The 26,807-nt window shown below is 37.1% G+C and overlaps 1 protein-coding gene across 3 annotated transcripts; it reads left to right on the top strand.

The window, feature by feature from the left end:
• On the top strand, positions 1-26,807 carry PRPS2 (phosphoribosyl pyrophosphate synthetase 2). Of its 3 annotated transcripts, none has more exons than XM_038173005.2 (8): positions 4-186; positions 12,076-12,259; positions 14,980-15,000; positions 18,469-18,567; positions 19,659-19,783; positions 22,194-22,367; positions 25,414-25,573; positions 26,518-26,807. In XM_038173005.2, the coding sequence occupies exons 1-8, from the start codon at positions 65-67 to the stop codon at positions 26,608-26,610; spliced, it is 978 nt and encodes a 325-aa protein (XP_038028933.1). In that variant the 5' UTR covers positions 4-64; the 3' UTR covers positions 26,611-26,807. The 3 variants fall into 3 exon arrangements, with proteins under 3 accessions (XP_038028934.1, XP_038028933.1, XP_038028935.1); XM_038173007.2 differs by having other exon boundaries at positions 46-186; positions 12,046-12,259; XM_038173006.2 differs by lacking the exon at positions 14,980-15,000 and having other exon boundaries at positions 1-186.

Below are 26,807 nucleotides of genomic sequence, written 5' to 3'. Positions count from 1 at the left end.
CGCCGCTTATTTGCCCCCGAGCGGGGCTACCGCGCTCTCTCTCGCCCCCCATAGCCCCCCAGCCATGCCCAACATCGTGCTGTTCAGCGGCAGCTCCCACCACGACCTGTCCCAGCGGGTGGCCGACCGCCTGGGGCTGGAGCTGGGCAAGGTGGTCACCAAGAAGTTCAGCAACCAGGAAACCAGGTGCGTGTGGCGTTGCGGGAGGTGTTCTTCCCCCCCAGGGGGAGACCCCTGTCCCTGGGTACTGGTGGGCTTGCTTCCTGGCTGCTTCCAAAAGCTTGGGCAGGTCAGGCTTCCAGCTGGCCACGTAGGAAAAAAAGGCAAAATGTCCTGTATGACGTCCTCAATGTTTGCCATTTATTATTTTTTTATTTGTTTCTCTTCCTGGTGTTGCCTCTCTGTGCTGATTTGTCATCTTGGTTTTCTGACCCACCAACCTGATCTATTTGTTTTTAATTATTTTTTTTGTTTGTTTTGTTTTGTTTTGTTTTGTTTTGTTTTTTTTTTAGTTTGAGGTGACAGCTGTGCGTTTATGCCAGGAGGTGGTAAGGCTGAAACAACTTTCTAGGTTGTTTCTAGGGGGGAGTGGTGGGTACACCAGAGGTTCCCAGTGGGCACCAAGTTGAACATGAGTCTGCAATGTGCCCTTGCCCCCATAGGAAGGCAAAACAATATGCTTGGCTATGTTAGACAAAATATCACCAGGAGGTCAAAGGAGGTGGTCCTCCCCCCTCTACTCAGCTCTGGTGAGGCTGCACCTGGAGCAGTGTGTCCAGTTCTGGGCTCCCTGGTACAGGAGAGGCTTGGGCATAGCTGGAGGGAGTACAACACAGAGCTGTAAGGATGATGGAGGGACTGGAGCACCTCTTCTATGAAGAGAGGCTGAGAGAGCTGGGGCTGTTCAGCCTGGAGAAGAGAAGGCTCAGAGGGTCTCATCCATGTCTATGAATACCTGAAGGGAAGGTGCGAAGAAGACAGATGGAGGCTTTGCTCAGTGGTGCCCAGTGCTAGGCCCAGAGGCACTGGGCACAAACTGGAGCCCAGGAGGCTCCCTCTGAGCACCAGGCAGCACTTCTGTGCTGTGTGGGTGATGGAGCACTGTCACAGGCTGCCCAGAGAGGCTGTGGGGTCTCCTCCTTGGAGATCTCCAAAAGCCGCTTGGACGTGGACCTGGGCAGCCTGCTCTAGGTGTCTCTGCTTGGGCAGGGCTTAGAGCAGGTGAGCCCAGAGGTCGTTTCCAACTTGTGATTCTGTGACTAGGCTATTACCTGATTCTGAAATATAGGTTGCCAACTATAAATAGCTGTCTAGTCTCTGAGATTATTGTATGTTTGGTTGTCTTTTTTTTTTCTTTTTTTTTTTTTTTTTTTTTCTGTTCTTGTTCTGAATCTCCCAAACAAGCATGTTTTCATGGCTTTCTTTGGAAGATTAATATGTTATAGTCTGAAGTTGCTCTCACAACGCTTTTTTCTTCTGTTCAGTCTGCGTCTTTTGTATTCTCAATTTAACTGCTCTTGTTCTATTTACATGCAGAGACAGCATTTTAAACCCTCTGCCATTGCTGCTCATTCCACCTAATGTTTGCACACTCTTACTCTCTTCTATTCATTCCTGATTAAATGAAGGCTTAAATCTCAAGTCTTTCCAACCCCATAATCACTTTATTGCTCTTTGATCTCTTTTCTGCATGATAAAACTTAATGTGTATTTGGTTGCATGATTTTCTTGCTAACTTGTGCCTTAATTTTTTTTTGCTTGCTCTCCAGAGACACTTATCTCTAGTTCTGCTGTTTGCTGTGTTTTAAGCAGAGATTCTTGGATTTAGATCTCATGCAAGGTAGAAATTTACCTGTGAAGTCTTCACATCTAGTTTGAGGCAGCTAATTAAATTCCCAACTTCAGGATGGAATAATCTCTAGTCTATCATTCCACTTACTTTTTTTGGTGAGAAATATTGACCCCCGCCATTAAGTAAGTAGGTAGTGGTGGCTGCAGATTGTCAGTGGTTTGGCTAATCTAGTAATGGCAGTTTATTTTTCTTAGGCAAGTTGAGATGTAGTGTGGTATAGATATGAGGAAAGGATCTACTCTAGTAACTATTTCTGGTTGCTTCTGTTGCAACATTGCTAGGCTGACATGTTTTGCCCCCCCCCCCTTTTTTTTTTTTTCCAATAATTTAAATGCTTTCACACTTAAGGATTTAAGTGTTTTTGGTTTTTTTTGTATGACTTCATACTGAGATTCATACTTCTGAGATCCACACAAGCTGAAATGAAGCTGATGTTTTCCCTTGAGCATCTACAGTTGTAGCCACTGTATAGTAAGTTCTAAGTGGGTAATCTTTTAATATCCTTAGCAACTTAGTCCAGGACGTCGACCTTCCAGTTTTGTAGACTGACGTTCTTATTAAAAAATTCAGCAACACTAATGAGAGAATTCCTGAACAGTATATTTATAAGCAAACTATAGCTAAAGTTGATAAGATATTTATGCTGCAATGATCTTTTCCATGTGGCTGTTCTTTTTTTTTTTTTTTTTTTTTTTTTTAATCTGTCTCTATAGCAAAATTTCTTCCTGTATATACAAGCAAAAACATGTTTCTTCCTATATAAAATAATCATGCAAAAGTTGCTCTGCAAGATTTATGGATAAATTCACCGACATTATGAAATACATTGCAGTATTGCAGAATACTTGTACCTAATAGTTAAGATACTCAGAGAACCTTAAACCTGCCAGTAGTGCTTGGACAGATCCCTGTGCAAATAGATAAGCTGGGGCCTGAGGGTCAACAAACTCTTGCTTTGTCAGATCTGTTAAGTTAGCAACTTACAGAGAAGATTCATCTTTTGTTTAAAACTCAGTACTCTTATTTTTTACAGTCTCTTAAAAGTAAGTGTAAATTGCATGTATACTGACAAACATGTGCAGCCATGGGCTTAAATATTTGTCAAATGGCCTAACTGGAAGCCCTTTAGTTGAAAATTGCATTTATTTGGTTTGCAGAATAGAGTGGAAGGGACAAGTTATTAAATAATTTGCTTTACACTTCAATTCAAAGGGGCTTTTGGTTTCAATCCCAATCCTTAGCAGGTGCAAATGGTTTGTTGAAGAACTGTACTATACCCTGAGGTTAGCCAGGGAGCAGGACCACTACTAAAAAGAAAATGAAATGTAGGTTCTCAACTCCAGAAAACTTAAAATTGGAAACACTCCTCTTTGTCATTAGGCTAGGGTATCTGGCAATATCTCAGTTCTCGTGTGATTTAGGCATTCAGCATTCTAGCAAGTTTGTAACTGAGAAATCTCATGTCTGTGCTAGAGGAAGTGGGGAAACTGCTGCTGAAATTGCCCCCCCCCACTTCTTCCCCCTGCCCCCCTGTCAATTTCTTTCTTTTTTTTCCATCTAAACAATATGGAAATAGAATCATAGAATCATTGAGTATGGAGAAGACCTCTAAGATCATCTAGTCCAACCTTCCTTCAACCTGGCATGGCCAGGCCCACCATTAATCCAAGTCACTAAGCACCACATCTACACTTTTTTTAAGACCTCCAGGGATGGTGACTCAACTATCGTCCTGGGCAATACTTCACAGCCCTTTCAGTGAAGAAATTTTTCTTTATGTTCTGTCTCCCCAAACTACTGACACCAGGACCTTCACCCACTTGATCTGCTGGCTGGTACTACAGCCTGCAGGCCCACACCACCGGCCTGACTCCAGTAGCTGGCACCAGGGCTGCTCGTCAGTGAATGTCTTCCTTCAGCTGATCATCAAAGCAGCCAACCTTAACTAAAGCAGGAAGACAGCTCCTAAACATCTGGTCCTGGAAGATAACTCTGTTTAGTATTCAAAGTCTGTGTGTAAAGTACATGTGCTGGCCACAATGTCTTGGTAGAAACTTGGGTGACACCACCTTTCCTCACTTCACCAGTAAAGTGTTAGGGCTGCAGTGGGGGGTCGGTCAGTTTATCTTCAGGTCCACACAACCAACTGTTGTCAGCAATGTTTGGAAGGCTGGAGGACGAGAGCAGGAATGGAAGTCCTTAAGCAGGCATGGCTGCTGCAGCTTCAGCAGTGTGACATGATGTTTGACAGATGTGTAATAGAAGCACACATACATGCATGCACACCCACACTGATTTTATTTTTTTTTTCACGAGGCTCTCTCTAAATATGCTGAGATGGCACTTGATGATAATTGATACATAATTAACTCACTGTGCAGGTATTTTTAGTGAATCAACTGATGAGGAAAAATTATCAGTGCATGTACATCACTTCTAAAATAAATATCATAGAATCATAGAATATCCTGAGTTGGAAGGGACCCTTAAGGATCATCAAGTCCAACTCTTGACACCGCACAGGTCTACCCAAAAGTTCAAACCATGTGACTAAGTGCACAGTCCAATCTCTTCTTAAATTCAGTCAGGCTCGGTGCAGTGACCACTTCCCTGGGGAGCCTGTTCCAGTGTGCAACCACTCTCTCTGTGAAGAACCCCCTCCTGATGTCAAGCCTAAACTTCCCCTGCCTCAGCTTAACCCCGTTCCCGTGGGTCCTGTCGCTGGTGTTAATGGAGAAAAGGTCTCCTGCCTCTCGACACCCCCTTACGAGGAAGTTGTAGACTGCGATGAGGTCTCCCCTCAGCCTCCTCTTCTCCAGGCTGAACAGGCCCAGTGCCCTCAGCCGTTCCTCGTACGTCTTCCCCTCCAGGCCTTTCACCATCTTCGTAGCCCTCCTCTGGACACTCTCCAACAGTTTCATGTCCTTTTTATACTGTGGTGCCCCGAACTGCACACAGTACTCGAGGTGAGGCCGCACCAGCGCAGAGTAGAGCGGGACAATCACCTCCCTCGACCTGCTAGCGATGCCGTGCTTGATGCACCCCAGGACACGGTTGGCCCTCCTGGCTGCCAGGGCACACTGCTGGCTCATATTCAACTTGCTGTCTACCACGACCCCCAGATCCCTCTCTTCTAGGCTGCTCTCCAGCGTCTCATCGCCCAGTCTGTACGTGCAGCCAGGGTTTCCCCGTCCCAGGTGCAGGACCCGGCACTTGCTCTTATTGAACCTCATGCGGTTGGTGATCGCCCAGCTCTCCAACCTATCCAGATCCCTCTGCAAGGCCTTTCCACCCTCATTCGAGTGAATATAAAATATATAACAAATATTTTGTAACAAAATATATGTAACATATACATAACAAACATATACAAACAAACATATATGTAACAAAATATATTTTGCTACAATATGTGGTATGTTTGCTCTTCTAAAGACTATTTTAATTCTGTACTTCAAATGCTTGTTATTTTCAAAAAGGAGAAACTGGATTCAGAGATGGCATTTTCTCACACTCATATCTCCCAGGAAAGAAGTTACTGTTTCCACCTGTTCCCATGAGCTTCCTGACTTCTTTTAGTCAGACTTACTGACTGAAGTGAGTCCTGTAAGTCTTTTTGACAGGTTCAGGAGGGGGGAATTGAAGTCCTGCCTGGCACGAGTGAATTTGAAGGCTGGCTATCTGCATCTTCTTTTGGCTGCCACCTGGGATGTTTTTGAATCATCTGCTTAAGTGTATACAGTTCAGATTTTACAAAGGAAAATGTTGGTTGCACAGAGACATTGCCTGCTGTAAGGCAGGTCAAAATAAAATAAAAAAATAAAACTGTTGATATTTGGGCCATTTGTTTGCAAGTAAATAAACTTTAGTCAGAGATAGCAGTTTTGATCTTGGAAGTTAGGAGAAAATAGATGATACTTCTTCAGTGAATTTTTATAAGGATGAATGAACCTTATTTTATACAAAATGGTATGATGAAAACGGTGTGTTCTATAAAGTAAGTAATTGATTTAAAAAAAAAAAAAAAGGCAAATCTAGAAACTTTTATACCAGTGCTACATATCAAAGATGCCCAATTCAAATGAGATCTGTTTTCAACGCTGGGCTGCAGTGTTTTCCTCCAACCTCCCCTTTGGTGTCCTCCAACTCTTCTGCAGTTGTCTCATCTAAGACATGACCTTCGTACTTTTCCTGTACCCTTATTCTTTTGGCTTCTGCTGCTGCAGAGGCCATGAGCTGCATGACCCCCACTGACAAAGGTTATTACCCCTAGCCATGGTGTAAGCAAACTCAGGCGATAAACTGCTCTTAAATCAGCTGAAGTTGGTAGGTTTTGGGACATTGTGGGATGTGAATTCTCTCTTCATATGGCCCAAACACTTAGCAAGTGGTTCACAACTGGGGTTGTCATGCTCAGCCTGGGGTGGCTGAGCTGGCTGGTTCCCTCACCATAGTAAACTTGGTGAGCCTGGAGAAGTTGCTTTTACTAACATGAATGAAAAGGATAAGAAATGTTTCCAGAAACGTTCTGTGTTTATGTATGGAACTCAAGATATGCTGAATATGGCCATTGATTGTATTGCTAATAGTGCCAAATCACAAAAGGCCTAAAAATGCTTCAGAGCTTCTGGTTTACGGCTTCCACTTTATTGACCTTGCTGTATACTCTGTTCTTCTTATAGATGCAAAACACATGAAATTCAAAATAAATAAATAAATTGCCTTGCCCATGCCTACCATTAGGAAAGGAGCAGTTGAAAATGAAAATCTGACTGGGGACTGGTTTTGGAGCTGTCAAAGTGAGAAAGCCTAGACTTGAGGAGAGAACATGGGTTCCAGGAGATCTAGGATACAAGTAAACTTGTAATGAAAATGCCACAGATTTTTTTGTTTGTTTGCTATGGTGTTCTGGTTTTTAAATTATTGTGTGCAGCACAGGGGGTGGGAGTGAGTGGTAAAACTGCAAAAATGAAGAGAGTCTGGGAATCCCCATCCCCTGCCCCAAGTGGAATTTCAAATTATCTTCAGGTTAATTAACTTGATTTTTAAATGCTAATTTCAAAGGGGATTTCAGCATTTAGGATTTTCCATAAGATCTTGTCTGGTATGCTGTGGGGGAGGAAAATCTCACTGCAGCTTGTACCAAAACCGGCCCAACTGAGCTACCCCAGTGGAGCTCTACAGTCCTGTAGTTGTTCTTAGCACCTAAAGGATTCAAGTTCTTCTCTTGGCTGTGCCATATTGCATACCCTGCTAAATTCAGCTGATCCTAGTAATAGATCAAGCAGCTTTCACATCCCTTCAGGAGCTGAGGGTTAGGTGGAGGAATTTTATTTATTTATTTATTAATTTAATCCCAGTACCTGCTTTTTTATATAACATCATGGCAGTTAAAATATTTGCCCAGTAAGTTGGAGGTCTTACGTTAAAGACTTTACTCTGCAAATTTGTTCCCAAAGGTAAGAGTTCAAACACACCCCTCTGCTTAGTACTTTCCATTGGCTGCTTTTTGACGATTTGCAAATTCAGCATGTGCATTTTTTGGATTGCTTCTAAGTTATCGATTCTTGTTGCACTCTGTATGAGGACTCTAGACCTTAAATTTTGGCAGCTTCTATGGGTATTAGAGATGCCTAAAGTACAGAGTTACTTTATCAGCACCTAAAGTCCTTGACAAATATTACGTCCTATAACTATTACTAGAATTTTATCTGTTATAATTTTTTGTAAGGTATATGGCACTCTTCATTTGCATGACTTGAACTGGATCCTAGCCATTGACTTGAATTATTTGCCATTTTAGTAAGACTTTGCATGCTTATTTCCATGCTTCGCTGCAGCTTTTTTCTAAGTTAAGATAAAGAAATTTAAAATTCTCATTGCTATTAGTTCTGTTGGGAGTGTACGACAAATTTAGTATCATAAAGGGCTCAGCCTGCTCTTACCCCAGTTTTGAAGTTTGCTTTGTGAATGTTTCAGACATTTAAATGTGTTTGTAATATAAGTGGTTCTTGAGGTTTATCCTTAACTTACGGTAGTTAGTCTAAGTTTCTATTTAGTAAATTGGACTTGGAATCAGTTTGTGCAAGGTGAAAGCAAATATCAACACTCAAACTTGTTTTCCGTTACATCCTGTCTTATATGCATCCTCTCTGGCTAGCAGCTTGTGCTTGTAGATTCCAAGCAACTGAGTCAACAAGTTAATTAATTTTGTGGGCTATTAATTTGTATAATTTTTTCTGTAAAACGCAATTAGGTGTTTTCAGGGCTTTTAATGGACAGGTTCTGTTGACTCTTCTTGAATGAGAAGTTTATTTAAACTGATTGTTACCAAACAGTTGAATTTGATTTAATTGCATAAAACAAACAAAGCTTGTAATCTTGAGGCAATAGCTTGTTCTTGTGTCCTTCCTCTGTCCTCACTGTCGAAAACTGTTTAAACAACAGCCCCAAGTTTATTGACTGTCAATTAGGTCATGGTATAGATAGTCTAAATGGAATTTAGTAGTGATGTTAATATGATAACTGGCATGAAGTAGTTTGCCTGCTGCAAGCTTAGTGTTCTTTAATAGATATTTGAGATGCAGTACTTCAGATATTTGGTACTCTATAGCATCTTATTGTTTGCCTGTTTGCATCTGAATGTGTTAAAAATTTAAAAGTACAGATAAGCAGCAGTGTATCTGGTCTAGTTGGATAAATCTACACAATATTCAACTTTGACAAGGTAGAAAGTGAGAGATACTAATCTGTGGTGCATTCATCTCTAGTTGATTGGGAGAAGACTTGTGCAATAATTACGTTATGTTATTCTCAGGCCCCTTTAATTAAGTTACTTCCAAGTGCTACACAAGTATTAATTTAAACTTGATTTATTTTAGCTTGCAAATACGTCCTGTGTCCATGAGAAAATATATTTCTACATGGATATATATACATGTTTTTGTGTCCTGAAAAGGTAAGCCATTCTGGCCCGAGAAGCATAACCAAAAATATCTGAAATGCACCAAGAGAGGAAGTAACAGCAGTTTCATCTTCTAAGTTGTTTACAGGATGAAAAAGTTATTGCTGGCCCAAGGGCATAGAAAAGACAGTGGTTAATGGTGCTGGAAGCAGAACCACTTCAGGTCCGCTCTATCAACCAGATCTGTATTTATCTCAAAGTATATTCCCAGACCTTCTGAAACTTGTTATTTCTTAGTGGGGTGCTTAGAAATGACTGTTTTAAAGGAGCAAAACAATCCAGAGTGTTATAATTCAGTGTTCTTTGTGTATATGATGAACATTAAAATCCTATTTTTTTGGTCATTCAGCAAATTTTGTTCCTACTACATAATGTGTCTATAAAATCACTTTTTTTTTTTTTTTTTGCCAAGTACTAAAATCTTCCATTACCCTACTTTGTCACTGCAATAACATTCTCTGGTGAAAATTGGCAGTACTTTCTTTGTCTCTTTCTACTTTCTTCTCCTTTGTAATGATTCCTGTGATAATGTCAAGTACAGACGTGTTAACTTCACAGTCTTGGGCTGAAAGAGCTGCCATAGAGCTTTTTGCATATGCTGGTGGTCGTCTCTGGACTTATTCCAAAGGTTTGGTATGGCAGCAGTTGTCATTAAGCGGTTTTGTGCAAGGCCAAGTCAAGTGTTGATTATAATTTTTCAGAGTCCTCATGATAATAACCATGAATCAACAGTGGTGAGTAAGGCTGCATATGTAACCTAATGGGTTGATGCTTTACTTGGAGTTGACCAAAAAAGAAGCTTGAAAAATATTTAGAGTTTGACAGACTTATTTTTAAACCCTTTTCTCCGAATAGCCCTATTGCTTTGACTAATAATTGGATAGGAAATTAACAGTTGTATAACCACAAAATTGTGTCTCTCCACCCTGATGAAAGACTCAAAAAGATTTGCTCGATTACTAATGAGCTATCTGAAGATGACACTGTCTCTGACTGCCTTTGTCCCCCCAGAGGTCCTAGTGCTAACTAGATACTTTGTTTTAATTTGGCAATAAGAAATCTACCTATTTCTTATTTGGCAATAAGAAATCCTGCTGGTAGTTAAAAACCTGCGGGAACTTACTGAACCACTCAAAAACTTACTTAATTAAGGAGAAAAATGAAGAAAGAATCTTTCTGTAACTTGTTCTGGGAATGGAAGAGAGGAGCTGAAAACATGGAGACACTCATTCTCTCTTCTGTGATTTTGGTGGTCTTTCTGATAGTATATAGGTAATGCAAAAATGGAAGTACATTTATTTGAATAAAAACTGAGTAGAAGAGGGGGAGAATTCATCTGATCATGGAAAAACAGGGAGGTGAAAGAGATGTGTTATTGTAATGATGCTGAGACTGAATATAAGGATGAGAGACAAGGAAACCAAATAATGACTGGAGGGGGAAATGGATTAAACAAGGAGAGAGCTGCTACTAATACAAGGAGGAGTCAGAATGCAACCAGAAGGGCAGGCTCGTGTATGGGCATGAATAATAGGGCAGGCTGAAGTAGCCAGGAGGAAGTGATGGGTCAGAAATTAAATTTAGAGTTAATAAGGTTGCAAAATGAAGTACTCAGGTCACACTGGTGTGAAGGAAGGTTGCTTGTCTATTGCCTTGTGCATCTGGTTTAGAATATTTTCTTTAATTGCATGATCACATATATATCTTCCACAAGATTCAGTCGTTCAGTACTCAGCATGGAACTGCACATTGCTCAATGAGGGAGAAACAAAATAATGGCTGCTTGTTAAATCAGCGCATTCTGTTCTCTGTAATTTGATTTTGTTCTAGTTTGCACACCTTCAAAGGAACAAGCATTCTTTCTCTGGCAGGTATTTTGTGGCAGTTTTCAGAATGTAAGTAGTCAGACAGCACTCAACTATCATGATGGTAATAAATCAAATGTTTGCACGTCATTAAGAAGTTTTTAAGCAGTAAATTCCTTTCTGTGTTCTGCAGCTACAAAAAGCTAATCAGTCTTGCACAGCACTGTGGAAGCTGATAAACTAAAGCTGTTTGGACTATGCTTGACTAGAACAAGCCTCACTGTTGAAGGACCCATCAAAAACTATTTTACCCACGTCTGAGCCATTTGGATGGTTTCTAGTTAGATTTTTTTGCTTATTTGTGTCTTGGGTAATGAGGCAGCCTCTTAAATATGGGTCCAAGATACTTTAGCCTTAAATAATTTAGATTAATTTAATACAGTATGGGTTCGAAAGGTCTGATTGCCTTATGTAGGAAGCTTGCTTTTGTATATTTTCTGTATATTTTGCATGGATCCAGGAAAAAAAAAAAAAAAAGAAGAAAAAAGAAGGTTAGTTTGCTGCTTTTTGGAGTAAGTTTTGGAGTGGCAGTTGTGAAAACTGAGAATGGCTCAACAGCAGATTTCTGTGGTATGAACAGTGATCAGTGCCAAAATTTGCCTTGAAATCTGTGGAAGAATAAAATAACTTAGATGCCATCGTAAGTACGTAAGCTCAATTAGAACAAATAGAGCAACTGGCACAACATGACAAATTTTGAGTCATGGGGAGCTGTTGATGAACAGGCCTCTTATCTTTTTTTTCTAAGATTTTCTTATTTTATCTTTTAACTACATTACTTAGATATCATGGTGCAAATTTTAACCAAAATTCTGTTTGTTTTTGTTGTGTTGTGGTTTTTTTTGGGGGGAGGGGAAGTGGTGGTGATACCTTTGCCTTCTAAAATGCAATATTTTCTTGAATTTATTAATGCCTTAATTGTCATAGAAAATAATGGCACTTTTAATAGAAGTATTTTGATGCAGGTAGTATTTAATAAAAATACTACAAAGTTGGTTCTCTTTCTGTACTTATCTAGTTTGTTCTTTAAATGACCATCTCCTTAGGAGATGGACACAATCTACACACAAGGACACAATCTACAAACTAAACCAATCAAAAAACCAATACTGAACTTAATAACAATGTGTGCTGCATCTGTGCTACAGCCATAATTACATGTTGGTTTGTGCTGACCTTACAAAGGCTCTATGTAGGCTGAAGCAAATTTTACAGTGGCTTGTATTGAAATAGCCTTTGTATCAAGGGCACAGTTGTCCAAAACTCTGTTTACCCATTTATTTGTTTTATAAACCTATGATTTTTTTTTGTTAAAACAAAAATGTTTTGTTTGTTCTTTAATAATGTTCTTCCTGTAATTCTAGTGATTAAGTGGCCATCTCCTGCTCTTTCAGTGTAGAGATTGGTGAAAGTGTGAGAGGAGAAGATGTGTATATTATCCAGAGTGGCTGTGGAGAAATAAATGACAACTTAATGGAACTGCTCATCATGATCAATGCTTGCAAGATTGCATCATCCTCCAGAGTGACTGCAGTAATTCCGTGTTTTCCATATGCCAGGCAAGATAAGAAAGACAAGGTAGGTAAGAACCATGTACTTTCTGAAGTCTTTTCTCAGATTTTTCCCTCAGAACTTTTTGAAGAGATTTGTAAGATTTGTTTCCCCCTATTTTTTATGATAAAATATTAAATTATATCATCTGCAAGTGAATCAGTTAAGACAATACATGACTTTTTGCTTATGCTTTAATTGATTTGTTTTCAGTTTGAAAATTTAGGTACATCCTATGTGTGTTGTATTTTGCAGAGTATTTAGTTAGAAAACTTCACCTTATGGGACTGTTTTTTCCTGCTTTTTCTATCCTTTTTATTCTCTGTATATGAAGAGGGTATGCCCTTCTAAATATCTTAATTAGTGCAATTACATAGAATTAAATCCTAAATTTGAAGTGCTGTAACCATTGTGCAGGTGGGTTTTACCCTGTGTGTAGCGAAATAAAAGGAACTGATTAGATCTGCAATTTGTAAGAGTGATGAGTGAAAACACTATTTTATGCTGTAAAGCAAATCTAAATAAATAAATATATAAACTTTTTATTTATGTGGAATAACTTGGAATGTTAAATGATGCAGACTAAAAATTGTATAGAAATCCCAAAACACTTTTATGATTTTAATGTCTATCCCTGAATTTGGTATGCAGTAACTGATGAATAATATACCAGTTCAACAAAAGCTGATAAGACAGTGACAAAGTCTGACTAGTGCATTTGATATATATATATATATTTTTTAAGTATTTCTTCGTTTCTTTCCACTATATACACAAGAAAACCTAATGTTACATAAATGCTGTTTTCATCAAAACTAACTTGAAAGGAACTAACAAGAATAAATGTGAATTTAGCTTTTAAAATTGGATTGCAATGCTTGCCTTCTGGAAAACTTTCTCTCTGATACTTCCTATAAATGGTCTGCTCCTTCCTTTTCACTTTGGGTGTTGAGCAAAATCTTGAAATCTTTGTGGTGTTATTTTCATTCTATATAAAATGTAACAGGACTGACAAACAATGCAGAAAATAAATATTGATTGTATATTTTGCAAAATATGTAATTCTCAGCCTGTGATGGAAACACAAATTTTTAAGAACAAAATAAAATGAAAGAAAATTACTTTCTTTAACAAAAGACCTTTTTTAATTTGTTCTTTAATTGTAGGCTCCATACTAATGTTGTGCTTCCAAAAACTGAATTTGGAAGTTAGATAGTATCTCCCTGTTCTTCATATACATCTTTTGAAACTTCATTTTGCTGTGTTTCTGTACTTATTAATGCTCTCACTTGACTAGGAGAGCTGATTTTATTTATTTTTTAATCAAAAGAGCTAGGAAGGGAAAGAAAAAAGACTTGGTTGAAAGGGAAGGAAAGCATCTTGGTATGTTTTTCTTTCCAAGTTCATATTGGATGGTTCTGCTGGACCATCATACAAATTTTTGGTGTGGGAAAAGGATGAGCATGTCCCAGGTTTTCCATGCATCTAGGTAATTCCTTGTTGGAGTACCCAAAATCCATGTGTCAGGCTTTCAAGAGACACTTAAACTGTACAGTGTAGTGCCTCAGTATGCTGCTTAGGAACATGTCTTTTTGAAATGCCATTTCAAGATATGTAGAACAGGAAAGTAGAGCACTAATAGAGGTTTTGAGCATTATTCCAGACAGTTCTTTGGGCATTAGTGAGTTCTCCTGCGATTTTCTTTCTTTCCACTCTTTTTTTTAAACCTCTGTTTTGCAATTGAGAAAATGTTTGTCATCTTTGGAAATTAACCTTGGTAGTTAACCTCCGTGTTGCACAGTAAGCTACAATATAGCTGTCGACATTGGGCAGCTTATTGACCGGGTGATCCTTCCTCTCACTGGTGGATTGCATCACATCACTTGGTCTTTGACCCTTGTTGAGTGCACAAGGTTTGTGTGCTGCCTGAAGTGTTAGTTCACTGATGTCAGTCATTTTCTTACTACGGTTATAGGCAGATTTTCTTCTCTCTGACCCAAGATATTGCTGTAGCTTGCTTGATGAAGCCTTATAATCTTCACTATCTGGATGCTGACTTGTGATTTAAGTTGTTGACTTTAATCCATAAAGGACTAAATAGAATGAGTTCTTACTGTTTGAAATACCACTGTGTTCTTCATGCATCTGTTTCAGTTATGATCACTGAGAACACTGAAAATATCCTTGATTTATTCTTTTTTAATTTAAGTAAAGAAAGGGCCCCTGTAGTAAAATACCATATTCTGAGCAAGGCCTGTGTAATCTACTTTGGAAATTTTAGCGTAAAACCTGGACTAGCTTTAAATGAGATTGCCTTGCTGGAATTTTTGCTGATAGCTTTGGTTATGTAGAGATCTGTGCAAGTTTTCTTTCATATACAGACAAAGAAACAGAGGTTTAAAAAAAAAAAAGGGGGGGGGGGTGACAGTGAAGGGGGGAGGTGGAGAAAAGGAAAAAAAAAAAACTTGCCCAGAATCACAGAAACATTGATAAATTGATTAAACATGATCAAGTATTGCCATAAACTAGAACACTTCTGATACACAAGCTAGATAATTTAAAATTAGCTCGGGTGTATCTGTGTTTTGGCTATGGTTGCATTTAGGCATCCTCTAATTATGTTAACCTTCAAAGCCATGGGCAAGATACATCTATATAGGATGCTGCAGAGATGCCTTTGAGATGTTAGAAGTATAGGTGAGTTTGGTGTTCTACAGCTCACGTAACTTTGTTTTTTTGATTTGTAGAAGGGGGCCGTGGAGCGTTGGGTAGGTATCTTTTTTTTTTTTTTTTTTTTTTTTTTTTAAATCTAACGCTATGCATTTCCATTAACATGGCCTTAAAGGGTGAAACTTACTGGGTTACATTATATATAACTGGGAACATTTTCAGTTTCACTTCTCAATTTCAGTTGTGTTTCGCCTGGGCCATGACAGTAACATTCTAGAATAATTTGCTAACAGAAAACTCCTAGCTTCTAGTTAAAATCTGTCTGGACATTTAAGATAATGGCTGTCGACTTCTGAAGCTTCAAAGCCTATCTCATTTTAAAAATGACAAATTTAGGTAATAAATTAGTGAATGTGCAGTATCCATACACTTCACAACTGGCTTTCTTGGAAGTGAAAGTTCCAGTTATAAATCTTGGGGATTTCTTGGATTTTGTTTTGTTTTTGTTTGTTTGTTTGTTTTTGTTTAGTATGCATGTGATTCATTTTGAGCAAGACAATGTAATAAGATGCTTAAAGGCAATAGAACATTAATCTTAATGGACTCCTTTTACTTTCCTCTGCCTAGTTATTCTTGTGAGGTTGTTTTTATTAGCTTTGTGGATTCCTCCTCTGTCCCTGGTAATTTGCAAAATTGCAAATAACTTTGTAACACATCATAAAGGAAGAAATCATTCATATAACTGTTGCTATAAGTGAGCGGGGAATTTGCTTAGGAACTAAAAACTCAGTGATTTTTTTTACAATTTATTTTCTGTACATAATTTAATGTTGTGTTTCACACTAATAATTCTGAAACTAACCTCAAACTGTATCAAAGAATGGAACAATGAATATAGTGAATCTTTTTGTGTTCTTACCTTTCCCATCTGAAGCAAGCATCACAAACACTCCAAGATATAAAGAAGATGTTCAGTTCTCATCTACCTTTGTCATCCAAGTTTCTGAATAATGAGGCCAGGTTATTATCTGAGGTTCTCATGAGCACACTTATTTTGGTTTTTAAAATAAGCATCAATCTGTATCATACTGTAGCACAAAGCTTTTTATATTTTCTTGGTAAGAAATCAAACCTTAAATCCTTCTGAACGTGTCATGAGATGTGTGCTTTTTCTTTTAATGCACAATTTTATGTAGAGGAAACTATCAGATAGCCGCAAATTTCATTTGCCTTAATCTCCTGTTAGCCCATTCTTGAGAAACAGGTATTGGTGTCTGGCTATCTTTCCCTCCAAGACTCTTTTGTCCACCAACATGTAGGCAATCTGTGATGTGCATGCCTACTAAAAAAAGTTTCCTAGTGGTAAAACCTTCAAGTTCTTCCTTCTGGGAAGTCAGCCTGCAAGGCCAGCAGCTGAAAGAAGTACCAACTGGTAACGTATACATTAGTACTTGGTGCAGGAATTTTTGTTGTTGTTTTGTTTTGTGATGATGATACTCGTGGTATTGATACATGAGAGAAGCTAACTGGTATTCTTGTTGAACAGAAATGGACAAAACAAGAGAAATTCAATATGCTATTTGGCATGGAAATGGCAAATCATGTTCTGGAAAGAATGTAATTTGTCTTGAACTGCTAGGCTGCAATGGTTACTCTTTTCTACCAGAAGGAGTGGTCCTGGCTAGCAAACTTCTCTCCCCCTCTCTTTAATTTTAGCTTCCTCATCTGTCTGCCATGGGTTCAGACAAACACCAGTGAGTGGCATGAGGGAATTGAGGAAGGCATGAGGGAATTGAGGAAAGCAAGGGAGCAAACTTCTGTTTTCAACATTGTTCAGCTCTGCTGTAGCACCAAACTAGGAGCTGATAAGATAACATGGTGGTAGAGTCAAAAAAGTTAGAAACTAAACCTTTGTTGTAATAGATGTTGCTGGAGATTTGAGAATATTGTGAAGCCCAGCTTAGAAATGTAAATTTGAGCTGAAGTGATCTGGAACTTGAATGGCATGAACCAAAACTTTGCTAGTAATGGTAAAAATAACAAAAAAGTTTTGGCTAATGTGGTCCTAACAGAATCCTTACAGAACTGAACTTCAATGAGGAGAAGCACAGTCCTCATTAAGTGGAAAGTCACTAAAGCTCTAGTGATTGCAAACTCTTATGGAAGCTCTATGCATCTTAATTGCAAGGATTGAGGGAAGTACTATCTGCTATACATATCTTCACCATATCTTAGACTAAGTGGGGACAATGTTTTTGTACAACACAATAGAGTAAAGTGGTTTTCTAAATGAAGTATTTTAGTAATGGTGATGACAAACTTACCCAAGTCATAAGAAATAATGTAGTGTCTTGGTTTCTTTTCTGGAAGTATATTGTCAATCCACAGGGTAAAATAGGCAAGTGCTGAGTTTCCACCTAAATTAAGAGAAGTTTTGAGGAAAATACTAGCCCCTTGAGGCTAAGTGAGGCTGATTTCTTTGTTAAAGATATGTAGCAGGAGAGAATACCTTGCCAGCAAAAAAACAGCCTCATAGGTGACACGTCTGAAATACATTTCTGTTTTCATTCTAACAAAGGCAGTGCTAGTTACTACCCATGTTTAAAGATTGGTACAAAGAAAACAAGAGGTTTTGCTTAATATTTCCATTCCTGACAGAGTTCTTTATGTCAGTATAGCTTTTTTCAGAGCTAAAAAGTCTGAAAGAACTTTGGAGTTGACAAAAAAAAAAAAGGTATCTTCCAGTCATGATTTTCCATATTTTCTTTGTTACTGTTTGTTCTTCATCCTTGTCAACTTAAAAAAGCTCTTAACATTAGCATTAACTTTACTGATTAGATTTTTTTTTTTGTTCTTTCCAACCACCCTCCCCCCACCTGCCTTTTTTCCTTCATTACCCCACCCCTTTTGGTAGATTTAGATTCCTAATTGCATCCAATAATTAGGCCCAAATTAGCAAAAAAAAAAAAAAAAAAAAAAAAAAGAATAAATAAATAGACTGGATAGACTGGGGCCTTCTGCTTCTGCCTACATGGGTCTGTTACAGAATTTACTGTATCATGAAGAAATCACTGATCTAAACTTTGTTGTAAAGCAGTTTTTTGTTTTGTTTTATTTTCAAAAGTTGCGTTCCCTGTGTTTTCATTGTTCATATTTGGTTATCTAAATATAAATGTATATGTTTTTGAACACAATAGTTGCCTAAGAGTTGGATGTTGGCATATGGATAGTGTCTTAGAGAATTGGAGATTGTCTGTCTGTTTCTGTGCTATGGCAAAACTAGTCGAAATTTAAAATAGAGGAGCTGGAAAATTATATCCTCTATTTTATCTGTTTGTTGGTCAAATTAATATAAGGCATTATAAAGCAGACTGTGCAAACTGATTTAGAGCTCCTAAAATTTTTGCTGATTTTTCAAAGCCCTAGTGGCTAGATTAGCTACTGACAAGCTAGTTTGGCTGGGTTTGGAGCTCTTCATAACTAGATTCCAACTATGCTAAAGGAAAATAAAGTTGCTAATTATCTGATTTCCTCTATCTTTTTAAAAATTGTTCTTTATTTCTCAGAGTCGTGCTCCAATCTCTGCAAAACTTGTTGCCAACATGCTGTCAGTTGCAGGGGCTGACCACATCATCACCATGGACCTGCATGCTTCTCAGATCCAGGTAACTATAAGTTCTTTCCAACTGTGTCTGGGGGCTCTACTGAATTAAGAAGAAAGGCTAATATTACTTCTGTGGTGTTTTGTTTTGTTTTGTTTTGTTTTGTTTTTCTTTTTTCTTTTTATTTTTCTCATTGTTTTTGCTTTGTTCAGAAGTGCAGTACTCAGGGTTCAGAAGAAGTTTTGATCATCTCAAAACTTTGATGATCATTTTGATGATCTGTTTCTATTTAAACCTGCCTTTTGAAAGAGACCAGATCTTACGGAGTGATTTTGCAGGCAGTATGAATGCCCATACATCAATCTCTTTAGTGGAACTTTCCAAGTCTAGTATAAGAGCTCCCAGAATATACAATGTACTGTTCTGGGAGAAGCTCTCTTACTCTTGCATTGATCTTATTATTGTAGTGCCCTATATAGAGTTTTGTTGATACAGTGCTGAGGACAATATTCACTTAAGAGAAGTGGAGATACAGGTTTCCAGCCTCTAGCTGACTTTACTGCTGAAGCTGCAAATCACAGTTCGGTTGTCTCAGTTGCAGAGAAGGTATTGTTTGTCATTCTAACATGTAAAACTTTTCAAGATACCTTTTTTACCCCCTTCTGGCATTCTGTTTAATCAGAACTTCAATTAGGTTAGATGGCTGTCATACAAATAAAAACCAGTTTCATTTATGGTCCAACAGGGATTTGATGTTAAAAGCTGCACAAAAAGAACTGTTCCTTTTTGTCTGCTGCTCAAATACTGCTAACTTGAATCTTCCACATATTGAAATACTACTCTTCGTGTCAAGCAGTTGAAATTTATGGAAGTTAAATATTCCTCACTGAATTTTTTGAGAGCTTTTCACATGCATGAATTTATATAGGTGCCTAAAGGTGGTCTACATTTTAAATTTACAATAATTAAAGAGAAATGGTTCTTCATTTTGCTGCTTTTGAAAGAAATTGCAGAGGGCAGAATTAGGCCAGTGTAAAATACTAACTAAAGCCCTACCATACGTGAAAGGCAAAGGCTTGATTCTTTCTGTGTATCTTCATCCCAGGCAGGCCATAAATGTGTATTCATGGAATTGTTTTTCTCTTTTGAAATAGGGTTTCTTTGACATTCCAGTAGATAACTTGTATGCAGAACCTGCGGTGCTGCAGTGGATTAAAGAAAACATTTTGGAGTGGAAAAACTGTATCATAGTTTCCCCTGATGCAGGTGGTGCAAAAAGGTACTATACAAGACTAATATTATTAGCATTCCACATAGTTTGTGATTAATGAACTAGATGGTCTTGTCATCTTTTTTGCTATGTGACCTGTGCAATATACAGAGTACATCATTGGTGAATTCAGCTGCATTGTAAAAACAGAATGATGTGCATGCTTGAAAACATCCAGGAGCTTTCTGTGCTCTACAGAAAATCTTTTTCTCTCTCCCTGGACTCAGCCTCATTAGCTGAGTGCCTCTGAGAGGGAAGAGAGTTTTCCTGCTGCTTGCTTCTTTAGTCCAGTTGCTGCGCCTATTCCTGCTTCATTCTGGAATTGTTTAAGTTTCCCTTCTCTGTTAAGCACATGGCCTATCCCCACTGTACATGCTGGCATTTAGGTAAGAGTTTGCTTAAGTCACATTAAGTCACAATTCTTTTTTCTTTAAATTATTGCATTCAGGTTACATACTGTGAATATTGTAAAAATAAAAATAAAAAATAAAACTTTTTGTTTTGGGTAGCAAAAGATGAAAATAGAAAAATTAGTTCATCAGAGCGTTTCTTCATTTCTTCATTGTTTCTACATTCTTTAGCTTGTAAGGCTATCTTCTAGCAAGGCTTTTATCTGTTATCTGTTGAGTTAAAACTAATGCAAAAGTTCAAAAGCATGCCACCTGTAAGGTGGTAAAATATGCTGTTGAAGCAAAATGCTTATTTTCAAGGTATTGGTCATGCTGCTGCTAGAAGCTGAATGGGAACAAAGACAAATAAGAATCCTGTAAGCCCAAAATCATTTCAGTGCTTGGAAAATAATTTAGAGAAAACAGACTACGATGGTATGATTTTGCTCGAAGTCCTTCGATCTGTTGTGAATGTTCATGTTCTAACAATAAATAGGGAAATAAGACTGAGTAGAACTGGGGAGATATTCCTCTTTGGATTACTCAAGTTAAAGATGTGAAGAATTTAAACTATAGAAAACATTCTAACATGCAGATGACTCAGTCAATTAAATTTCTCTGTTGCCATCTGAATATTGTTGTTGTCACAAAAATATAATTCATATGTATAAAAAAGTGTATTTTTATTTATGGCAAAATACAGTCTTTGAAGACAGCGTTTTTTCCCACTAGAAAATATTTGTATATTTTTGAGTTGGTGATGAAGAGTTTACTTTCGATATCTTTCTGTTGTAATGCAACCAACTTAAGTCCTTGCTGAAGTAGGGGAAGATGTTGCACTCAAATTCAGATTCTCCTTCACTTCTTTTAGTAAAAGGTAAAGGTGATGGTTTGGCTTTTCTGTTCAAAACATGCAGGTCTTCAAAATAATGCTTGAGTTAATGAAAACTGATCAGAATGTGAAGAAAGTTTGTCTTAAAATTTAAATCTGGAAGTATTAAAGAAATATGTTTATGCATTCCTTTAAAGCATACTTCTTTTTTATTTCTCACCATTTACTTGCAGTTTTTCCAGTTTATTAATTTTTTTTTGACTGCAGTAGGGCATGCAAATTCTATTGATATCTCAAAGCCTCTGAGACAGTGAGATGAAATTACTGTCTTGTTCACAAAAAAAATGCCAAACCATGTGGCTTTTTGTTTATCATTCAGTTCTTTGTTACTGCTTTTCAACAATTTATTCACATTTAAGTGGTAAAGAAACAAAGCTGTATTTTCTATTAAATGTTGCATTCTAAAAATGGTCTACAAGAGACGGACTACAAGACTGTGCCAGCATAGTAAAACATAGTATTGTTTATTCCTGTTTTTTTGTCTTGTTTTTATTTCTTTATTTTTTTTTTTATTTTTTTTTTCTGTATTGTTATACCTACCAGCTCTGGTATATTAAAAAATCTGAAGAAAACAGTCAGAGGTCTGTAACAAATTGTTTGTTATAGGACATTTGGCCAGCAGAGGTCACCCTGAACAATTTTGAAAGGTCTTCGTTAAGCCAATGTATTGCTAAGAGAATTGCTGATGAAGTAAACTACTTGATTACTAGTCGAGTACTGCTAAAAATTATTAATCACTATTAACTTTATTTTTCTGTTGGTTTTGTTTCACATTCCAGGAATGGTATTTTCAGTTAGGACACTGAAGTGCTTAGAATTAGGGCCACCTTATGGTGTGTATGGAGCTTAATAAAAACTTGCAAATAGCTGAAATTTCAAAGACAGATGTTTAATGCCAGATAACCAAAGCCAATTTAGAAAATAGTTTTCTGTTGTATAGTTTAAGATGCTCTGGTTGTACTTATTAACAATGAATTAAGGTCGTTTCTAACCTGTCTCGTTATTTAGAGTTTGTGCCACATTAACTTAAAAGCAAGGGAACTTGCAAACTATGTTTACATAGCCATCCTTATGTATTTATCTTTTCTTTCTTTTAAAATAGTTTTCTAAATGTTTTGTATTTCTTCCTGTCACCTAGGGTTACTTCAATTGCTGACAGGCTGAATGTGGAATTTGCTCTCATTCACAAGGAAAGAAAAAGGGCAAATGAAGTGGACAGAATGGTCTTGGTTGGTGATGTGAAAGACAGAGTAGCAATTCTGGTTGATGATATGGCTGACACGTGTGGCACAATATGTCACGCAGCAGATAAGTAAGTATTACAGTGAACTGGCCTGATGCTTCATTGTGCTGTAACCTGCAGAACAGCAGATGAACAGAGATGTTGCATACCTATAACTCCACCTGAGCTCTGTGGAGTGAGGTCACTGATTCTTGACTTACCATCCTGTGAACAAGCTGTGGCCTTCCTTAGAACATGGAACTGAGATAAGATTTACAGAAATATATAATCTGGATTTAGAAAAAAAGGATAGAATAAAGGAAATGTCATATATCCCTTCAGCCAGGGACTTGGGCTATCTATTATTATTTTTTGGGGCTATCTATTTATTTTTTTTTTTCAGTACCGAGACAGAAATGTCAGAAAATCATTCTTTACTTAAAAACTCATCCTGGAGCCTTTACTAGCTTTACTAGCTTTGGTATTAGGAAGTATTTTCTTCCAGTGCTCAGTGCAGGTTTAATATTAATCTTCGATGTACATCTTCAGTATAAAGCTGCTTATCCTTTTCATCATGGGAGATGAGAATAGTTTTTTTCATCTTTTGTCTAGAAGGTAGTTGAAGATTGTATTCATCTAAATAACTAAACTATTCCCATTTCTTCAGTCTTTCCACATGGTTTATAGACCTCTGCTCTGTTGCTGATGCCCTAAGGGCTCTTCTCAATTCTTAAAAGGGTCCAATTCTTGAAGTGCATCATGTGAAAATAGACCTACTAACTAAACTCAGTCCATAGCAATGCTAAGTAGGAAGGATTACTCTAAGATTTTCAGGCTGGCTTTATGCTGGTACATCCCAGGGTACTAGTAAGTTTTTTTGTTTGTTTGTTTGTTTTTGTTTGTTGTTTTGTTTTTTGTTTTGTTTTTTTTTTTTTTTCAACAGAAGTTGGCATTATTGTCTACACTTAACTTTGGTACTGTGTGTAACCTTATTTTTTAAAAATTTGCTTACTCATGAAATTATTATTTTTTCCTGTTGCTGTAACTTTACAACTCGAAACTAGAATTCCTCTCATACATTTTAAATCTATCTTGATAAAATTGGAAAAATGGACTGAAATTAACATTAAAAACAAATATTAGGCATTAACAGGTGGGCAATACTAGACTGAAGTGCTCCTGCCTTTCTGCTCATATCCCAACACATGCCGCCAGCTTTGGTTTGGGAGGTTTGAGATTTTTAATTTTTGATCCAATGATCTTGCGTTTTGATTTGGTTTATAGCAAAGCCCACCCCCACATAATTATATACAGTGCATATTGGAAGAGGGAAGGAGCTGCTGAGAAACAAAACATGGGAATGTTTTAAATTGTTGCTGCTGAACATTTACTGTAGTGTTGCCACCCTTGGATGTAATCCTTTATAAAGCATTTGTAAGGGTCCCAGTTAAGAGCATTTTGACTTTAAATTCCTGTCCAATATACTTACAGGCACTGTGAATGTAAAGAATAGTCTTACATCCAGGATAGGTCCATGTGTTACTTCCTAACTGTGTCTTTCATGTTATGTAATAGGGTGAAGCTTAACTGAGCTATGTGTTGCTGTTAGCAGTTTGAAGTGAATATCTTCCCACAAGATTGCAGTCTTCAGTTGCAGCCTTGCTGTTTGCTTCTAGGTGATCAGGATGTCAAAAATTCTTGGAAGGCATTCATGTAGTATTCTGTTTCTTTTTCACTTTGATGAAAATTTGATGGAATTTTGCAAAGAGATGTTGTGCAGTTGTTTGCTATCCTCACACTAATCTTCGTAAGACCTAAAAGCATGCTTGTAGGCTGCCCACTTCACAGATCAAAATCATGAATTGCCTAGCCAATAATTCTTGACAGTCGAGCCTTAGCAAAAAGGAGGCCTTTATTTATTTTGTTATAGAAGTAGGACTTCCTTATTTACCTATAATAGATTTTTATAGAGGAAATTGTATAACTATGACAAACCTCCATTGTATCTGCACTGTTCACTAGAAGGATGCTTTTGATTGTGTGATATGGCCTTATATCATGTTCTTGTCATGAAGTAGTAGTGCTTTTCTAGGTGAGATGCGCTTTGTGATTACTCAAACTTGCATATCCAGCAGATGAACTAAGAAATTTATTTCCAGATATAGCACATCAACTTGCTTATGTTGCCTTCTTAGTACACACTCACCTTGTTGTAGTGCATCATCCCTGCTGATCTCCAAAGTGATCAGCATCCTTTGATGCTGGTGAATGGTGAATTGTTCAAAATGAGATGATGTTTCTGTTTTCTTGTCTTTTTTTTTTTTTTTTTTTTTTTTTTTGCTATCTTACTGTTTTCATTCTATGATCTGATAACATATCAACTGTTGAGGTCCTCCATCTGTCCTAGCTGCATTTGTAGTCTTGCATAGCTGAGTATCTGGAGGCAAAGAGGCCAATCAAAGCTAAATTTGATTCTGACTCATACACAAGTTGTTTTAGTTCTTTCATCGGTACAGGTTTTCTCTCCTGTGCTGCATCGTTTTACTGTGCAATCAGCAGCATTTCATCCCACAAGCTTGCAGTAAGTTAGGCTTTTAATCATTATATATTTTTTGTTCTCCGTAGCTTTGTATTGAACAGACTTGTTTGAATTGCAAAAAAAAATTGAATTTGAAAAAAAAAATTGAAAATAAAGGTGTATGATAATGGAGGCACAACAGAGTTGTGGATACTGCTATCTAACCTGTTTCATTTCTGCCTGATTGAGGTAGAATATACCAATAGAATTTTCAACATACTTATTTTTTCTGCTGATGTGATCAAAAGTGTAAGATTTTTGTTCAGTATCACTGCTACTGATAAGAACTTTATTTAAGTTATTTAGCAGTTATTTTTGGTGAGACTTAGAAGTCATACAACCTTAAAAAACTCTAAGTTCTCTAAATTATTTTGTAGTTAGCTGTATCTTCCTGTACCTTTCAGAAGGAATTTGTGTATAAAATGTATTTTACAGAGATTTATCTGTAAAATCTCTGATGTACATCAGAGATTTATCTGTAAAATCTCTGATGTACATCATCTATAGCTATGTATTGAAACATGCATCACAGAATACTTTTTCATTTCTGTTCTACAGATTGGTATCTGCTGGAGCCACCAAAGTATATGCTATTCTTACTCATGGCATCTTTTCTGGTCCTGCTATTTCTCGGATTAATAATGCAGCATTTGAGGCTGTTGTGGTAACTAATACAATTCCCCAAGAAGAGAAAATGAAACACTGCCCCAAAATTCAGGTACTGTGGCATTTTTGTGATTTGTTTAAAATCTGGATTTTTATTTATTTATTTATTTACTATTCTCTGATGCTAGAATTTGTGCCTTGCAATGAAAAAAATATTCTCAGATACATTGAGTAGCTTTATTATTTGCAGAACATCTGCTAAATCATGCTGAAGAGCCATTTTAAGGGGATTCAGATAGCATAATAGAGTATAAAAATATTTGGTACTGCAACAGATTGAGTTTGCCTGACTGAAAGAGTAGCAAATGTAAAAAACTGTCTTTTTTATCATTATCAATCAATCAGTATTTGCATATAGGAACTCTAGGTTATTGTGGATGCCATAGAAATTTTAGGCTTCTTCATTTTGTTTGAAAATACACTAATGAAAAATCCCAAGATAACAATAACATATATATGTTTGCTTTCAAAAGCAAACTGAAAAAGCAAAGCTGGTTTATCTCAGCAACTTCTATGTGAGATTGTTCTGTAAAGTCATGTCTTTTTCCTTAGTGCAGAGAAGAGGAAAGTATAAAATAATGCTTTTTTAACGTTATTTTTTTTTTTTTATTATTATTCAATATATTTTGTACTTATTGAAACTAGGCAAACATTCAAAAGATATACTTCCATTAAACTGTACGTGTGTGAGGTGGACACTGCCATCTGATGGCTAAAACAGTTTATTTTCATGGCCTGTTTCCAGATCTTCATCAGTATGCCTGTGCAGAAATCAGTGTTTTCTTACTTAATTTTTGAGTATGTTCTTTATATTAGTCCTATTCTCATACACAGGTTAATTACCTAATGCTTTGATGTTATTTTACTTCCTAGAAGAGGTAAGAGCAGAATAGTAAATTGAATGTTTGCATACAGGTTGTGTGTTTCTAAACTGCATAGTTTGTTTTCGTTGGAATCCTTTAAAAATTACCTCCTTGATTTTTTTTTTTCTTTCAGTTTATTGACATTTCCATGATCCTGGCTGAGGCAATTCGAAGAACACACAATGGTGAATCTGTGTCTTACCTGTTCAGCCATGTCCCCTTGTAACTGCAGGAATTTACACTGCACCTTTGCAGAGGTCCTGTCAACTAGCACTATTGTTTTTAACAATGCATTTCAACCACAAGAGATGACTATATTTGTAAAATTCCAGAGCTTTTATGTTTAATTATGATATTTGTTTTGTAATTATCATTTATTCTTTGTAAATGGACAATAAATCTCCATCTTGCAGAAACTTTTAA

This window comes from Anas platyrhynchos, chromosome 1 (assembly GCF_047663525.1).
Source record: "Anas platyrhynchos isolate ZD024472 breed Pekin duck chromosome 1, IASCAAS_PekinDuck_T2T, whole genome shotgun sequence".
In the NCBI taxonomy this organism is placed as follows: domain Eukaryota; kingdom Metazoa; phylum Chordata; class Aves; order Anseriformes; family Anatidae; genus Anas; species Anas platyrhynchos.
Note: the sequence above shows the minus strand (reverse complement) of the source record. Positions and strands in the feature narration are given on the sequence as shown.